Source organism: Myodes glareolus, chromosome 13 (genome assembly GCF_982192425.1).
Source record: "Myodes glareolus chromosome 13, mMyoGla1.1, whole genome shotgun sequence".
Taxonomy (NCBI): Eukaryota; Metazoa; Chordata; class Mammalia; order Rodentia; family Cricetidae; genus Myodes; species Myodes glareolus.
The window spans coordinates 20,933,103-20,948,571 of record NC_142038.1 but is presented as its reverse complement, the minus strand read 5'-3'; the positions used below and the strand labels follow the sequence as shown (position 1 = coordinate 20,948,571).

Sequence of the window (15,469 nt, the reverse complement as noted above, 5' to 3'; positions counted from 1 at the left end):
CATCCTCTGTACTTACTGTACTTATTCTACTGAATCTGTAGAATTACAGGTTCAATCCACTATGCCTGACTCTTTACCATGGATGCTGGGGATAGGAACTCAGGCCCTCCCTTGTCCAAACCATCTCCCCAGTCACTAAACTGCTGTTATTTTAAAACAGATTTGTTTTTATGCATGGATGTGTCACAGGAGTGTAGATTCTGTAGAAGCAGATGGACTGGACCAGATTCCTCTGGAGCTGGAGGTGCAGGCGGCTGTGAACCACCGGTGTGGGTGTCAGGAACTGAACTCTGGTCCTCTGGAAGGACAGCGAGTGCTCTTGACCCTTGAGTCATTTCTTCGCCGCCCCGGGAGAAAAGTCTTTATGGGACTGGTTGTTACGACACCGACACCGTGGAGGAAGTGCAGGAACTTGTCTAGCCCACTCAGTAAGCCTAGCAGCTTGCTTATGAAATCCAGGAAGCAGTGTTTGGCCTAATCATAGCCATTTGTCAGGCCAGACGCCTCAAGCACCACTCAGTAACGAAGGCTTTATATTCCCAAATGTTGGCTACAAACCAGTTCAAAGAGCACTGGCTTGCACGGTGTCTTCAGGAGTCAGGGCATTCAGCTGCTGAGAGCTTGCCTGCTACTCGAAGCCCACACAGGGAAGGTAACATCTGCAGGGTTAAAGGTCCCTGACTAGTTCAGTGACTGCAATACTGGAGGGTGACACCAAGGCTGTGCCCAATGCTTACGGTGCCCACCGCTTGCTGCTCAGGGAAATGAAAGCTGCCTGCCCGTGGTTTATATCCAGGGCGAAAACACCCTCAGCTAGACTGGGGACAGCTAACGTCTCTCAAGTTTACCTTGCTAGTATCAGCTGCATGAGACTTCTGTTTTACACATGCAGTTGTCGCACGCCATCTTCAGGGGCCCTCAAACCTCCAGATCCTCAAGCCCTTTACACGAAGTGGGAGTGTTTGTATGTACTCTGGACATTTCCCCGTGTGTTAAATCATGTCAGATTACAGAGCCTCTAGCCGTCTTTCCCCCAGAACTCCAGCGGGCCTCCTGCAGAACTGATGAGCAATCCATGTCAGGACCTTACCATTCTTCCAGCGCCGGTCTCCCTCTACACCTCTGAGCAAGCCCATCTGCCCCAACACCCAGGCCCCAGACAATCACTGGGATTAATTTTAAAAGCTTCTCTACCCACTTGGCTTGGGAATCAATAGTAAAATTCTATCTGTAGGATGGGGTGATGACTCAGCTTTTAAGAGCAGAGGATCCCAGTTTCTAGCACCTACATGGAAGCTCCTAACCACCTGTAATTCAGTGGCTTGAGTACTCTGATATGGGAATTTGCTGTGTCCTTTCTCCACCACTTTCTCTCCAGCCTATGGGCTCCTTTAGGGCTGAGCCTTCCTAAACAAGTTCTCTTTGCTGTGAGCCACACCCCCAGGCTCCAAACAATTCTATACAGAACCGGATCTGAAACTGGATTGTGCTGGGAACTTGAGTTAGGGAAGAGATATCCTGAAAGAGATGTATGGTCTCTACAGGGATCTGAGAAGACTCAGGTAGACATGTGCCTGCTGAACATGCAAGAAACGTGGACTCACTACCCACTCCAACGGGCTGTAAGGGTATCAGAGCAGAGAGCAGGCCCCTGGGCGTGGCTCAGGACTGGTCCATGATGTTGCTGGTGTTGAGCAGGCTTGAGAATCTAAGGCTACAGCCATGGAGCTCACTTATTCAGAGAGGGTATTTTTAATTTTTGTTAAATTGTAAGTCATTAGGAAGGGCAGTCAGCTGTGAAACTATAAAGTAGTAATTAGCACTTAGTAAAGCCATTTGGTTCTCTGAGGTATTTTTTCAAGTTCTGGGCTAGCTGCTGGTTATAGCACTCTACCAGGGCAGGGGCTGGCAAGTCAAGCTTGCTGCCAGGAATAGCTCTGCTATTTTCAGAGGGTCATGAAAAAAAAAATAAATAAGTAAGTAAATAAATAAATAAAAACCCTCTCAACTCCAGGCCATCTGACAGAGATGCTGAGGCCCACAAAAACCTGAAAACACTTCCCATCTGGCCCTTTACTGTCAAGAATCCCACTGTTCAATCACTTAAATTAAACCAAATTTGTTTCGTCAGACTGGTTTCCTCTCCTCATTAATATGTAGTTCTTCCATCACTCCTACTAAGAATCTTTCCCAAAGCTTCTGCGCAGTCACCCGACAGGCAAACCTTCCCTTGGAAGGCCGCAGATCCATTTTGTTTCATATTTTCACCGTCCCTGAATACACTGAAGAGCCCCTTCAATGATGGCCCCGGGAGACTACACCCCTCAACCTCCCAGCTCTGCCATCCGCATGCATCAGGGCCACTGCACTCAGTCCCACAGCAGCATGGACTGGTGGTGCCTGTGACTCAGGTGGCCATATGGGAAGGTCACGGAGGAGCCCAGCAAGTCCTTCGGGAACTCAGCTGTGCGAGGAGCCACGCTGGAAGCAGAGTTGTAGCGCTGTCTAGCCTTCAAGTAATGAATCTCTGATGTCACTCTCCATGAAAATGTGGTCCTGGGCTGCTGCTGAACTCCTGACCCACAAATGTTCGCTATAATAAAGGCTTATAATTGAGATGGCTTTTAGATAACTTGTTCCGCAGCCATAGATGGCTCCCGTGTCACCTTACAACCTTGCGCACTGCTCCATCCACTCCAAGCTCTCCTGTCTGGACTCCCCTGACTAGAAAGCCTTTTAGGGATGCTTCATTCCATGTATTTATTCAGTCATTCGTCTGTGTTTTAATTTCTGTTTTAGAGAGCTTCCTCTTTTCTGAGGACAGTAAAAGTGAAGACTGAGGTCCTGGCACCGGCGGGATGTAGCTGGCAGATGGCATCTGCTCTCCCTCTGAGTTGCCTTCACTCAACACAGAGCTGGCTTTGTTCTATGCCACTCAGGGCACCATAAGCTACCATCATCAGTTCCTTGAGAATTACAAGCTGCTCGCTTGTGGATGTGAGTCTTTCCAGAGTCATGGTCAGAAGAACTACTTTGCACACAAAGCCTGGTGGTGTCCGCTGTGATCCGAACACTTGGGGAGGTAGAAGGAGAATTTGGAATTCAAGGCCAGCCTGGGCTTCATGATATCCTGTCTCAACAAACAGCCTTCATTCTGGCCTATCTAGGTTTACTTTTCATCCTGTTGTAGCCTGTGCCAGGAGCATCTCTTCCCACCCTATCTCCATGCCCTGGTCCCCTAGCACTTCCCCTATGTCCCTCTTAGCCCATCCCATCCTTTGTATCACCTGCAGACCTACGGAAGTACTTTGTACCAAGACCCCAGAGCTACCCACTTGCCTAGGATCCAATGAGGCACAGCAATCAAAGAACAGAACACCCCCCCGCCCCAACAAAGGCAAGGCAAAATATCCATACCAAGAAGCACCTTACATGGCATATCTCCACATGCTTTGGGTCCTAGTGTAAACCACAAACTCAAATAGTCAAGACAATATGCCTCCTTTAGAAGCCAGTAATCCCACCACACCAGGCTCTGAGACAAGACAAGAACTTCAAAATAGCTACAATGAGTATTTCAAGAACCTCAAAAGAATATGAATAATGTCTCAATGAAGACCACAAAAATAAATAATTGAATCAAATAATGAAAACATTTCAAGATATGAAAATAGAAAGAGAATCACTAAAGAAAACCCAAACTGAAATAAAACTGGAAATGAAAAGCTTAGAGTATCAAACAAATACCTCAGGATAGCCTCACCAACAGATAGCAAGACATGGAAGAGAAAAATCTCAGGTGTCGAAGATGAAGGTAGAAGAAACGGAAAGCTCAGGCAAAGAAAACCATTAAACAAACAAGCAAACAAAACCCCCAAACTCAGGCACAAAACAACAGGGAAATCTGGGACACTATGAAAAAAAGACCAAACCTGTGAATAATATGGATAGAGGAAGAAGAAGAAGAAAAAAAAACCCAGGTCAAAGGCACAGAAAATATTTTTAATAAAATCGCAGAAGAAAATGTCCCCATTGGCCCAGGTGTAGTGGCTCATGCCTTTAATCCCAGCACATGGGAGGCAGAGGCAGGTGGATCTTTGTGAGTTCCAGACCAGCTTGGTCTACATAGTGAGTTCCAGGATGACCAGGGCTATGCTATGTGGAGATATCCTCTCTCAAAAAAAAAAAAAATAAATAAGGGGGGGAGGGGAAGAATGCCCCCCAATCTAAAGGAGATGCCTATCAAGGTACAAGAAACATACAGAACATCAACCAGGGCCAGAAAAGAAATTCTCCATGATACATAATAATAAAAACACTAAATGTATAGAACAAGAAATAACATTAAAAGGTACAAGGGGAAAAGACCAAGTAACATAAATAAGGCGGGTCCCTTAAAATAATACCTGATTTTTCTTTCTTTTTTTCCTCTTCCTCCCTCCTTCCCTCTCCCTCCCTTCCTTCCTCTCCTCCCCTCTCTCAATACAGGGCTTCTTTTGTGTTGTCCTGGCTGTCCTGGAATACATTCTGTAGATCAGGCTGGCCTCAAACTCACAGAGATCCGCCTGCCTCTGTCTCCTGACTGCCGGGGTTGAAGGTGTGCGCCACCACTGCCCAGCAATATCTGATTTTTCAATGAAGAGTCTGAAAACCAGACGGGCCTAGATGCATGTTCTTCAAACTCTGAGAGACCACAGATGCCGGCCCAGACTACTACACTGAGGAAAACCATCAATCACAATTGACAGAGAAAAACATTCCATGATGCAGCTTTACAGAAGGTACTAGAAAAAAAACTTCAGTCTGAAGAGGTTAACTATACCCAAGAAGACAAAAGGAACATAATCACAGAACAATAAATCAAAGGGGAAACCTAAAACCATAACAAAATAACACGACTCAATAAACACTACCCATAACTGTTAATAACCTCAATTTCACAATAAAAAGACACAGACTAACAGACTGCTGCATCCAAGAAACAAACACACCTCACCATCAACGACAGATTTCATCTCAGGGTAAAAGGATGGAAAAAAGCAGTGGACCCAAGAAGCAAGCTGGCACAGCCATTTTAATATGGGACAAAATAGACTTCAAACTAAAACTCATCAGAAGAGATAGGGAAGGACACTACAGACTCACCAAAGGAAAAATCCACTGAGGGGATATCGTAATTCTAAACACTTATGCACTAAGCACAAGGGCACCCAAGTTCATAAAAGAAACGCCACTATAGCTCAGATCGCATATTGACCCGCACATGCTGATCAGCGTGTCACTTCAATACTGTGGCCCAACAGTCAGGTCATCAAGACAAAAACTAAGCAAAGAAATGATGGTGCTCACATCCTAAATCAAATGGACCTAACATATCTACATACCATTCCACCCAAACAGTAAAGAATCTACTTTCTTCTCAGCAGCTCATGGAACTTTCTCCAAAACTGATCACATAATAGGACACAAAGCAAATCTCAAAAATATAAGGAAATTTAAATAACATCCCGTATCTATGTTAAGATTAAAGCTGGGTATCAACAGTAACAGAAACAGCAGAACGTATACAAACTCACGGAAATGAGCCTAGTCTAACTGATTAATTCAGAGCAACAACCCTTTCTCAAGACATGGCAACATTCTTGGGGATGATGGCTGAGACTTCCTCGTGCACATACACTCTTCCTCCTGCCTTTCTCCAGGGCAGATGGGTGAGAAGTCATGTCTGAGCAAGTGGATGCTTACAGTTAAGGGAAGCAGCAGGACCAAGGTTGCTGCACTGCAGGGCCAAACTGCCCAGGCAAACTTCAGACTCATGATCCTCCTGTCTCCACTTCCCAAATGTTCCACCATACCTGACAACTACCCCTTTCTTCCGTTAGTCACATGCTTCCTAACTGAAGCCACTGACGGGAGAACTGTTTTTATTTTTCTACTTGGTCCTTGGGAACTTATTTTTAAAGTGTTTTTAAACTTCTGTTGTAAATTTTACAACCTGCATGACTTCTAACAGCTAGCTAGTTCCTGGAAGACCTCACCATTTTACAATAGGAACTCAACACAGAAATGACGAAAACCATTTTATTTTTCCCTACATAAGTTTTAAAATAAAATGCCTTAAAAATAAAAAAGAAAGAAAGGAAAGGAAGAAGAAGACAAGGTCTCACTGTGTAGATCAGGCTGGCCCTTAAATCACAGAGATTTCCTGCCTCTGCCTCTGGAACGCTGGGATTAAAGGTGTGTGGCAACACATCTTGCTAAGGTAAAATACTCTTTTTGTATGTTTGTTTGTTTGCTTGCTTTTTGAGACAGGGTTTCTCTGTAGCTTTGGAGGCTGTCCTGGAACTAGCTCTTGTAGACCAGGTTGGCCTCGAACTCACAGAGATTCACCTGCCTCTGCCTCCCAAGTGCTGGGATTAAAGGTGTGAGCCACCACCGCCCAGGAAAATAAAATACTCTTATGGAACACATTTAGCAGTATCATTTACCTTGGAATGTCAGCAATATTTGCTTACACATCTGGGAAGCCAGGTCAGAGACCAGTCAGTACACAGAACAGTATACTTTCTCCATGATCCTTCAATGTGTAAATTTTTGTTTTATTTTAACAAACAGCAATGTAATTCAAAACTTTTATGTTCCCTATATTACCTAAACTTCAGTCCTCTATCAGCAGTTAGAAAAATAAAAACCTTACCAACTTTGTAGTGTTGAGTTCATGATACTACATATAGTACCACACATCTCTTCAACATGGATTGTTTTTAGAACGACTGCAAAAACAACTTTCTGGTTTAATTTGAAAGGACTGAGACTTGAAATCTAGGAATTAAGTCAATGTACAAATCAATTATTTAATTTTTACTTGTCTTGGGAGAACTAATTCCCATTGCCAATAACAAATGCCTTTCAAATATTAATGAATATGTTACAATATTTACAAACATTCTTACATACTCTGACCTCATGGTCTGTGGGACCAATGGAACTGTGCTCACACCTAGAGGGGTCAAGAGGGACAACATCCAGATGTGTTCAGGAGATGCACTGGACTCTGGGGTCGGCCAGAAACAACTGCTGAACTAAAGCAGCAGCGCAGCAGGAAAGCAGGGCGAATAGCCTGCACATGTGGCTACCGGAAGGCAGGAAGCTGATTACTGGCAGCTAGGACTGAGAAGCAAGCTGCGCACAAGCTGAGCCAGCTCTGGAGTGCTTAAGTCTATGGAATCCTAGCTTCACGAGTGCTGGGGGAGTGAAGTCTGTCTTGTAGACAAGGTAGAGTTAAACACGCATCTATTTTGGTGTTCCTCAAACAACGATAATTTTATTCTACCAGCTCAACCTTGTTATGTGCCATTTTTTCCACCACTTCTTCGCAGGTTGTTTCACTGAGCATGGCATACATTTGAACTTTTCACACACTTGGTAAATCCCATTAATGTGCTGAAAGATTTACATCCTGATGCTCTAGGAAAAGTGCTCATGATGCCCAAATTACAATGCACAGCACCATAAGCCTGAAGGAATGAAGTCATAGCCATGAGACTTACTAGGTCATTGATTTGGAAATGTAAATGAAATTTTCACTTGGGGAATGGGGCTCAGTGTCTCATGTGGGAAGTCACACAGTAATTAGTCACTGTTTTACAGAAGCAGGTCACCCTACATGCATGCTTATAAACCTACACAGGTACCTCCATTCCTTCTTCCTTGCTCCCTTCCAGGAGGTCATCCTTTTTTTTTTTTTTTATTTATGCCTGGGGCCAGAGTGTGTAAAGTTCAAGTGGTCTCAGGGAAAACTATATAACTGGGATTCACACAATGCAATTTTTATAGCTCTTAGACAACAGTCTTAAAAACAGCTGGAATGCAGTTGGTAAGGGTCTTCTGGTGGCCCACTTCTACATGCAGTACAGAGGAACTACTAACATGCATGACTTTAGACAACTGGTAAAGTTTATTTCGTCAGTTATAAGTAATTTAAAGCCATTTACTAAACTATAAATTTCAATGCATTAGAAATGACTATGGGAGCATTTCTGAGGTGTCGCTGTCAATTTAATGTAGAAATGTTATTTTACCTTGATGTTGGTATGAAATGCAACTGTCATGCCCTTTATTAAATGGAGCTGTCATCGGTGGTGACTAGGAGAGCATTTTTAATAGCTTTCAGGAATTACTGTGCATGTGCCTTAACTGATTTTCCAAACGTTAGTGGCAATCTGATTGCCTGGCTATTTCTAAGCATATGGGAACGAGGGACAGACAAGGCATGAGTCACAGGAACCCACACGACCTGCCAACTGCCCTCGCTCAGATGCTCAGGAGCATTTACAAGACAACTAGTGCAAAAGCATCCAAAAATTATGCATGGCAGCAGGTTAATTTTCTTGAAGTTTTAAAGAGTCAGGATTTTTCTTTTAAAATTCATTTATAAAAATAATCTTCAGTTTGAGTCTCAGGTATCAAACTGTGGTTAACTGAGTCATGATGGCCACGCTATAAAGTTATGGAAAATGTTGCTAAAACCATCTGAGCTGCGGCTCCTCTGCAGCCACACCTGTCACAGGTCACCAACGCACTAAGTTGCTTGACAAAATTTTAGTCTTCCTTTTTCCTCAAACGTCCACAAAATTTTAATTCTTAAATGTGTATTATAAAACTATTCAGAACTATAATAAATTCACAACAGGGAATGGAGGCCTGTTAGCAGCTCGGGAGACACTGAGACATGGTACCTGGGCAGACCCAGCAACTCACAGAAGTGGCCACCTATACGGCTTACTTGATGTTCTGCGCTGTGCAGCCAGAGCCCCAAAGGAGGAGAGTATCAGCAAGGCCTTCTAGGTTTGTGCTGTGAGATAACAGACACCCTGGCCCACCCCAGGGAGCCGGAGTGTGGCAGGGCTTTGGACCCTTATGTACATGGATAGGAACACTGTCAAGTGGAATGCCAATATGACTTACTGCTTAGAACTGTGCTAACATCAACACTCTGTCAGACTGACTTCATACACAAGAAGCTTTTTGCCTTAGTCAGGAAATTATCTGAAGAACATCGAGGAACTGAACTAAGGAAGTGTCTGGCTTCCCTATTCACACACACAAAATCAAGTTTTAGGCTTTCTGAGTGCAAATGAACAACTGGCTGACCTGCCTCGTACCGATATGAACCGATATGAACACAGCCTTGCATCTGTGCCACAAGGTGCAGCACAAGCCTGACCTGTTGCGGATGGAGCCCGCTAAGGAAAACCCCTGGGAAGTCCTGCAGCATGGCTGCACCGAGGCTGCCCCTGGGCACGAACGCAAAGGGAAGGCACAGGGCTCAGATCTCATTGATAGTCCTTTCTGAGGGGCAGTACTCCGAGGGGCCCGCTGAGGACATGTAGAAAGACTGTGTCTTCCTTTTCAACCGGGCTCTTTTGTTGGCCAACACCAGGCTGCGCCGGCTGGAGCTGATGATTTCGGAGATGAACTTTTTGCAGTCCACACACACCTCCATTGTACTCCAATCCTCCATCAATTCTTTGGGAAACTGGAGTTCTTCATCTGATTTGTCCACCGACCTCGATTTTGAAGAAAACCTATGGGAGAAAACTAAAAATATTTACTATTCTTAATAGTTCAACTGCAATATTAAGAATAGGTAAGAGAGCCAGGCAGTGGTGGCGCACACCTTTAATCTCAGCGCTAGGAAGGCAGAGGCAGGGATCTCTGAGTTCAAGGTTAGCCTGGTCTGCAGAGTGAATTCCTGAACAGCCAGGGCTATATAGTGAGTCCCTGCCTCAAGAAAAAGAAGAAAAAGAAGGAAGGAGGAAGAGGAGGAAAAAGAAGAAAGACAAAGAAAGAAGAAATAATGATAATAACAGCAACAATAATAATCTGTGGGGTGGGTGGAGCTGTAGTGATGGCTCAGGGGTTAAGAGCACCGGCTGTTCTACTGGAGGACCTCAACCTAACTCCTAGAACCCATATGAAACTCTAGATGGACGGGATTTGAAGCCCTCTTCTGGGCTCCACAGGTACCAGGCACACAAATGGCTGACAGACTTACATGCAAGAAAAACACCCATATGCATAAAATAATAAAGTAATTAAAACAACAGAAGCAATACTGGAGCTGGAAGACGGGTGGCTCAGCAAGTAAAACCTCGTGCCCTGAAAAGATGAAGATAGGAGTGTAAAAGCCACATGGGCGTGGGGGTTTGCCTGTAACCCTAGTACTCAGGAGGCAGAGCCAGAAGACCCTGCAGCAAGTGGTCAGTTAGAGGGAGTTCCAAGTTCAGATCCAGTCTCAACATGAGATGGAAAGGGATGTCAATTTCTGGCCTTTAAATGTACACTGTGTACCCACACACATGCAAACACATACATAAACACTCAAAACCAAAACAAAGCCAACAGCAAAATCCAATACTGTGGCTTAGCTGCTCAATGTTGAATACTTGCCCAGCATGTGAAGGCCCTGGGTTTAACACCAGTAACACAACAAACAAACAAGAAACAAAGAGAATGAGATCACTGGAAATTCTCTTCTCTTGTAGAATTTTAGGAAAATAGGGTGTCCAGGTATTTTCTTGATTACCACACATCAATGGACTATGTTTTTTCTTTATTTTCCTTGAATTTCCAAGGCAAAGTTTCTCTATGTAACAGTCCTGGCTGTCCTGAAACTTGTAGACCAGGCTGGCCTTGAACTCACAGAGATCCACCTGCCTCTGCCTCAAGTGTTGGGATTAAAGGAGTGTACCACCACCGCCCAGCATGGATTACGGTTTTAAGCATTTAAATGAAATACAAATATGTGTTGTTAACATTCTACTCAACTATTCTATTGACTCATAGTCTTTTTCCAAGGTCCAGTGTTCTATATCACTACTAATCAACTTGAGTAGATGGCAGATAGAAACAGGTCAGACTATAAAAGCAGAAGTAATTTATGATTCTGATCCTGAAAAAAACACCTTCTCACCACTCTTCTTCTGTTATCCTCTTTTGTTCCTATGCTCACGCATCCCCAACAATTCTGTTTGCGTGACTGACTAGGTGGGGCCAGGGAGCTGAATTATAACTATAATGCTTCCAAGACTGCAGAAACTGCAGGTCATCTAACTCAGCTATTGTGCCAACTAACTGCTTTCCAAAGGGGAAAGCTAAAGGAAGACACAGTAGGTACAAATGCCCTGGTCAACTGATGACTGTCCTGGGCCTGTTCCTGACCCTTCAGTGCTTCCCATGGCCAGCCAGCCAAGTCCCAGGAGAGCAGGGGCTCAGGGCTTCATGGGCTCAGGTTAAGTACTATGCACATGGCTTTCTAACCCCACAGTCTAGAGCCAGGGATCTCTTGGCCCTGTCAGCACGTGGTCTGGGGGGACCTTCCCTTTCTGTTAAGGACAATAGTGGCCTACCCTGTTCTGAATGGTTTGAGACTCAATTCTTGGCATAAAGCTTTATCTCTGCCTTTACAATAATAAAGCAAGTCACAGCTATAGCAGATGTTATAAACACAAGTGACAATGATTTTATTTTAAACTAGAGAAGGAGGAAAGGAAGATTAGACAAGACTGAAAAAACAAGGACAATGTGTTTTGTAGTTGTTTTTGTAGATAGCATCTCAGGAAACATAGACTGCCCTCACTATGCAGCTTCGGATGAAATGGAATTTATTTCTTTAGATTGATTTTTATTTAATTGTATGAATGTTTTGCCTACATGTATGTGTGTAGTGCCTGTACAGTCTAGAACAGAGCACCAGAACCCCAAGACCCGGAATTACAGTCGTAAGACCTCATGTGGGTGCTGGGCACTGAACTCAAGTTCTCTGCAAGAGTGGTAAGTGCTCTTAGTTACTGAGCTACTTCTCAAACCCCAACGACTTCCTAATCTTTCTGTTGCCCTCTCCCAACTGTTGGGATCACAGGCATGGCCCACAGAGCCTAAAAGTCAATTTTAAAGATGACTTTTTAAAGGCATAAAAGTTACTTTGAAATATAATTACACAAAACTATGCTAAAATATCTCCCCCAATCCCAAGACAGGGTTTCTGTGTATAACAGTTCTGGCTGTCCTGAAACTTGCTCTGTAGACCAGGCTGACCTCAAACTCACAGAGATCCGCCTGCCTCTGTCTCCCAAGTGCTGGAATTAAAGGAGTGCGCTACCAATGCCAGGTGTTACAATATCTTTTAAGTAACTAGGTATTATCAACCAAAAAGTACCCTTGGAGGAACTTCGGAGATTTGTGCAAGACTGAAACTTTATTAAAGCCAAAGAACCAAGCTGGGTGGTGGTGGCACATGCCTTTAACCCCAGCACTCGGGAGGCAGAGGCAGGCGGATCTCCTCGAGTTCGAAGCCAGCCTGGTCTACAAGTTCAAGGACAGGTTCCAAAAGCTACAGAGAAACCCTGCCTTGAAAAGCCAAAACCCAAAACCCAATTCCTCCAAAAAACACCCCAAAAATCAAAGAACCAGCAACATACTCTGATCCAAACCCTAGCCCTGTCATAATCACCCCAACCCTATGGGCTATTTACTCAGAGGATGCTCTTGAAGCTCCTGATCCCTGCTCACCTGGCGATACTCCGAAGTGGCCTATGGTGACCAGTGGAGAGTTTTTCTGACCTCGTACAACTTTCCCCCCTTTGCAAGGCAGAAGGTCCCAACGAGAAGATGGGTAGAGTGGAATATGGCTTGGAGGGCAGCCGCATCTGTCATCCCAAACAAAAGTGAGAGTGAGCTCCGGGATGGGCAGGGTGGCAAACAGATGCACTGGGAATTCCACCGAGTGAAGCTTACCTTTTTGCAACACTGTGAGCACACGGGCCTGTGTACAAAACAAGAAATGTTACTTGGTGGACACAATGGGTGTAGGCAAAGCCAGAGTTTTTCCCAGGTTGGACAATAGTTCAACCCACTCTTGAAGAAACTGCAGTGCCAAGGCAGGCACAGAGTAAAGCCACAGAATGGGTTCTTTCTAATGCCACTCTCAAGCGGGAAACTGATGGGACAAAAGAATAACTGGCATTTCCGTGGTCTGCTGGAGCTCTGCAGTGATAAAAGCCTTACCTCTTACAGAACTGACAGGTGTAAGACCACGTGAAGAAGGAAAACCTCCGGGTTCGGCAACAGAAGCAGAGCTAAAAAATACAAAGTTAAAAGGAGAAGAGAATGGGGCCAACCCTTCCCGGCTCCCATGGTGGATCTGCTTCCTGCTCATCTAGGGGATATCTCAGGTATGTTTGCAGACAGAAGAGGACAAGAACCCAGAAACCTAGCTTTTATGCTTGGCTGTGACACATAAGCCGGTTTTATGTTTAATGACAGTTCTTCGAAAATAACGAAAACTCAGTGCTCAAGCATCTCATGGTCATGGGATCAATTCTGAGGGAAGACACTCCTGTCTCTCAGACATCTTTCAATACTGATCCTTTAAAAGTACAACCCAAGTACACATGGTTTTAGGAAGCCATATATTATCTCTTAGGGTCGTTTTTAAACCTTCTATTACTTTTGCCAAGGGAGAAACAAAAAACTCCTCTTTGAATGAGAAAGAACAGGGAATAGCCTAGAATATAAATACCTGACCTCCTAAGACTCCTGAAGACCTGGACCACCTGCCTAGCAATCAGGCCTCGTAATAGACCATTCCTTGTACAGTTCAATCAACTTTAAACCAGTCTACCTTTCCTTTTTTCAGGGCAGTGTAGACATCCTTATACTGTTGATACTTTTCCAGCTCCGCTTTCACCAGGACCTGACGGATGTGCATCACTTCCTCCACGGTGAGAGCAAGGCACTCCACTGGGTAGCAGAATTCCTCCTGAAATTCAAAGGCCTTGTGAGTGAGGAGCACACGCCCTGCTCTAGAACTGCAGTGCTCCCCCGAGATCAGACACCAGGTTAGTAGCTTCAGAGGACAGGAGTCCCATGATCACCGGGACAGAGCTGGCTCCCTCTGGGGACCACATCACTCCTAAGTGCACCATAGAAAACAGGACCATGACCGAGTGAAATATTGCAGCCTAATGCAATTTCCAATAAACCGAAGTTCCTCACATTTGGTCAGGTATCTCTGGTTGAAAGCTTGAGAAAACATTGTTAATCAAATCAAGTTTTGTGTCACAGATGATTCTGCAAATGTGTTGTGAACTACATGCTACTGGAAATGAAGCAAATCTACAAGTTTGGTCCTGTTTTCCAAACTGGCTTGTGGTACCCAGAACAGCCAAGTGAAGGTAGTTAGTACTTTATACAGATAAGCATCGCTGAGTGATCAGTTACATCAGCACACTCTCAAAATTCCCTACAGCTTTGAGTGGAACCGCAGCAGGAAGTGGGAGCACGGACAGCTTATTGCCGAGGCCCATCTCTCCAGCCACCCAAGGTCTTTTCACCGGCTGCTGAATGCACAGTCAGCACAGATGGAGACAGAGCCTTTCATGATAAATATTTATGTTGGCTTCTTATGTTAATGGCCTCCTTACAAACAGCTGTGAAAAATGTTGATGTAACTGATCCACTGAATAAGAGCCTCGAACCATCCGTCCTCCATCCGGTGCTGTTGATTGGTGGATCTAAGAGAAAGACAGAACAGCCCTGTGAACTCAGGCCCTGCCAGGCTTCAAGGGGCCATTGTGGTGCATTGACACTGAAACTCAATGTTCTTAGCACACACATTACAATTCACTCCCACACACCGCAGCACTGCTCCCAGGCATTCTGGAACCAAATAAGCCAAATGAGAAAGCACATGACCATGAGGGCATCAGTTTATGGAGTTTTAACATTCAGTTCTGTCTTTCAATCAGAAAGAAACAAAAATAAATCTAGGTTGCAAATTTGACAAACATTAGCATTTACTAAAAAAAAACAAGTCTGTCTCACTTTGCTTCAACTAACTTAAGGGGCTGGGTTGTTTTAGATGCTTTGGAAAGAATCTGCAGTTGAGTTGTTAAGATGAGGAACTTCTCAGTAGCTAGGGGTCAGGGTTTGCTCAAGTAGATTGTATCATTTGCTCTAAGATGCCCACAATGGGTGTTCAAAAAGAGCCGTCATCACAGAAATTTCCCCTTTAGTGGAAACACTTTCAGAGATTACAGGATTAAGCAGTGTGTTCAATATGCCCTGATTTTGTTTTACCCGGAGAACAGAGCAGGGTCACAATGAGCTACCCTTGTGAAGGATAGGCCACGTAAGTGGGCTATTAAATTAGTGGTGCTGGCTGAGCATGGTTTTGTGATGATTTTTCTTTTTCAATTTTTTGTCAGAGAAGTTTTTCTACCAGTATTTAATAAAAGGTAGCTGTTAGTTAACTATGACAAACCTGCTAAGCCGTAGCAATATACTCTGCTAATCTAACTAACGAAGCAAGCATTCGGATCCCTGTGTCCTGCAGCTCCCTGGCTGGGAAGTGTTACTTGAGGACAGACTGCCACACAAAACAAGCTCCCAGCTGTGTTTCCCTCTC

The 15,469-nt window shown here is 44.4% G+C and overlaps 1 protein-coding gene across 7 annotated transcripts in view; it reads right to left on the bottom strand.

Moving 5' to 3' along the window:
* Positions 1–6,067: 6,067 nt before the first annotated feature.
* Positions 6,068–15,469, bottom strand: part of Spire1 (spire type actin nucleation factor 1) — a 120,754-nt gene continuing 111,352 nt past the window's right edge. For 5 of the 7 annotated variants that reach the window (XM_087895947.1, XM_087895951.1, XM_087895948.1 and 2 more), the window contains 5 exons: positions 13,685–13,822; positions 13,069–13,139; positions 12,799–12,826; positions 12,574–12,710; positions 6,068–9,587 (listed from right to left, as the gene is read on the bottom strand). In XM_087895947.1, the coding sequence (XP_087752073.1) occupies positions 9,329–9,587; positions 12,574–12,710; positions 12,799–12,826; positions 13,069–13,139; positions 13,685–13,822 (633 nt within the window). In that variant the 3' untranslated portion in view covers positions 6,068–9,328. Of the gene's footprint in view, positions 9,601–12,573; positions 12,711–12,798; positions 12,827–13,068; positions 13,140–13,684; positions 13,823–14,486; positions 14,577–15,469 lie in introns of all 7 variants that reach the window. The other 2 variants (XM_087895949.1, XM_087895953.1) reach the window with 2 other exon arrangements.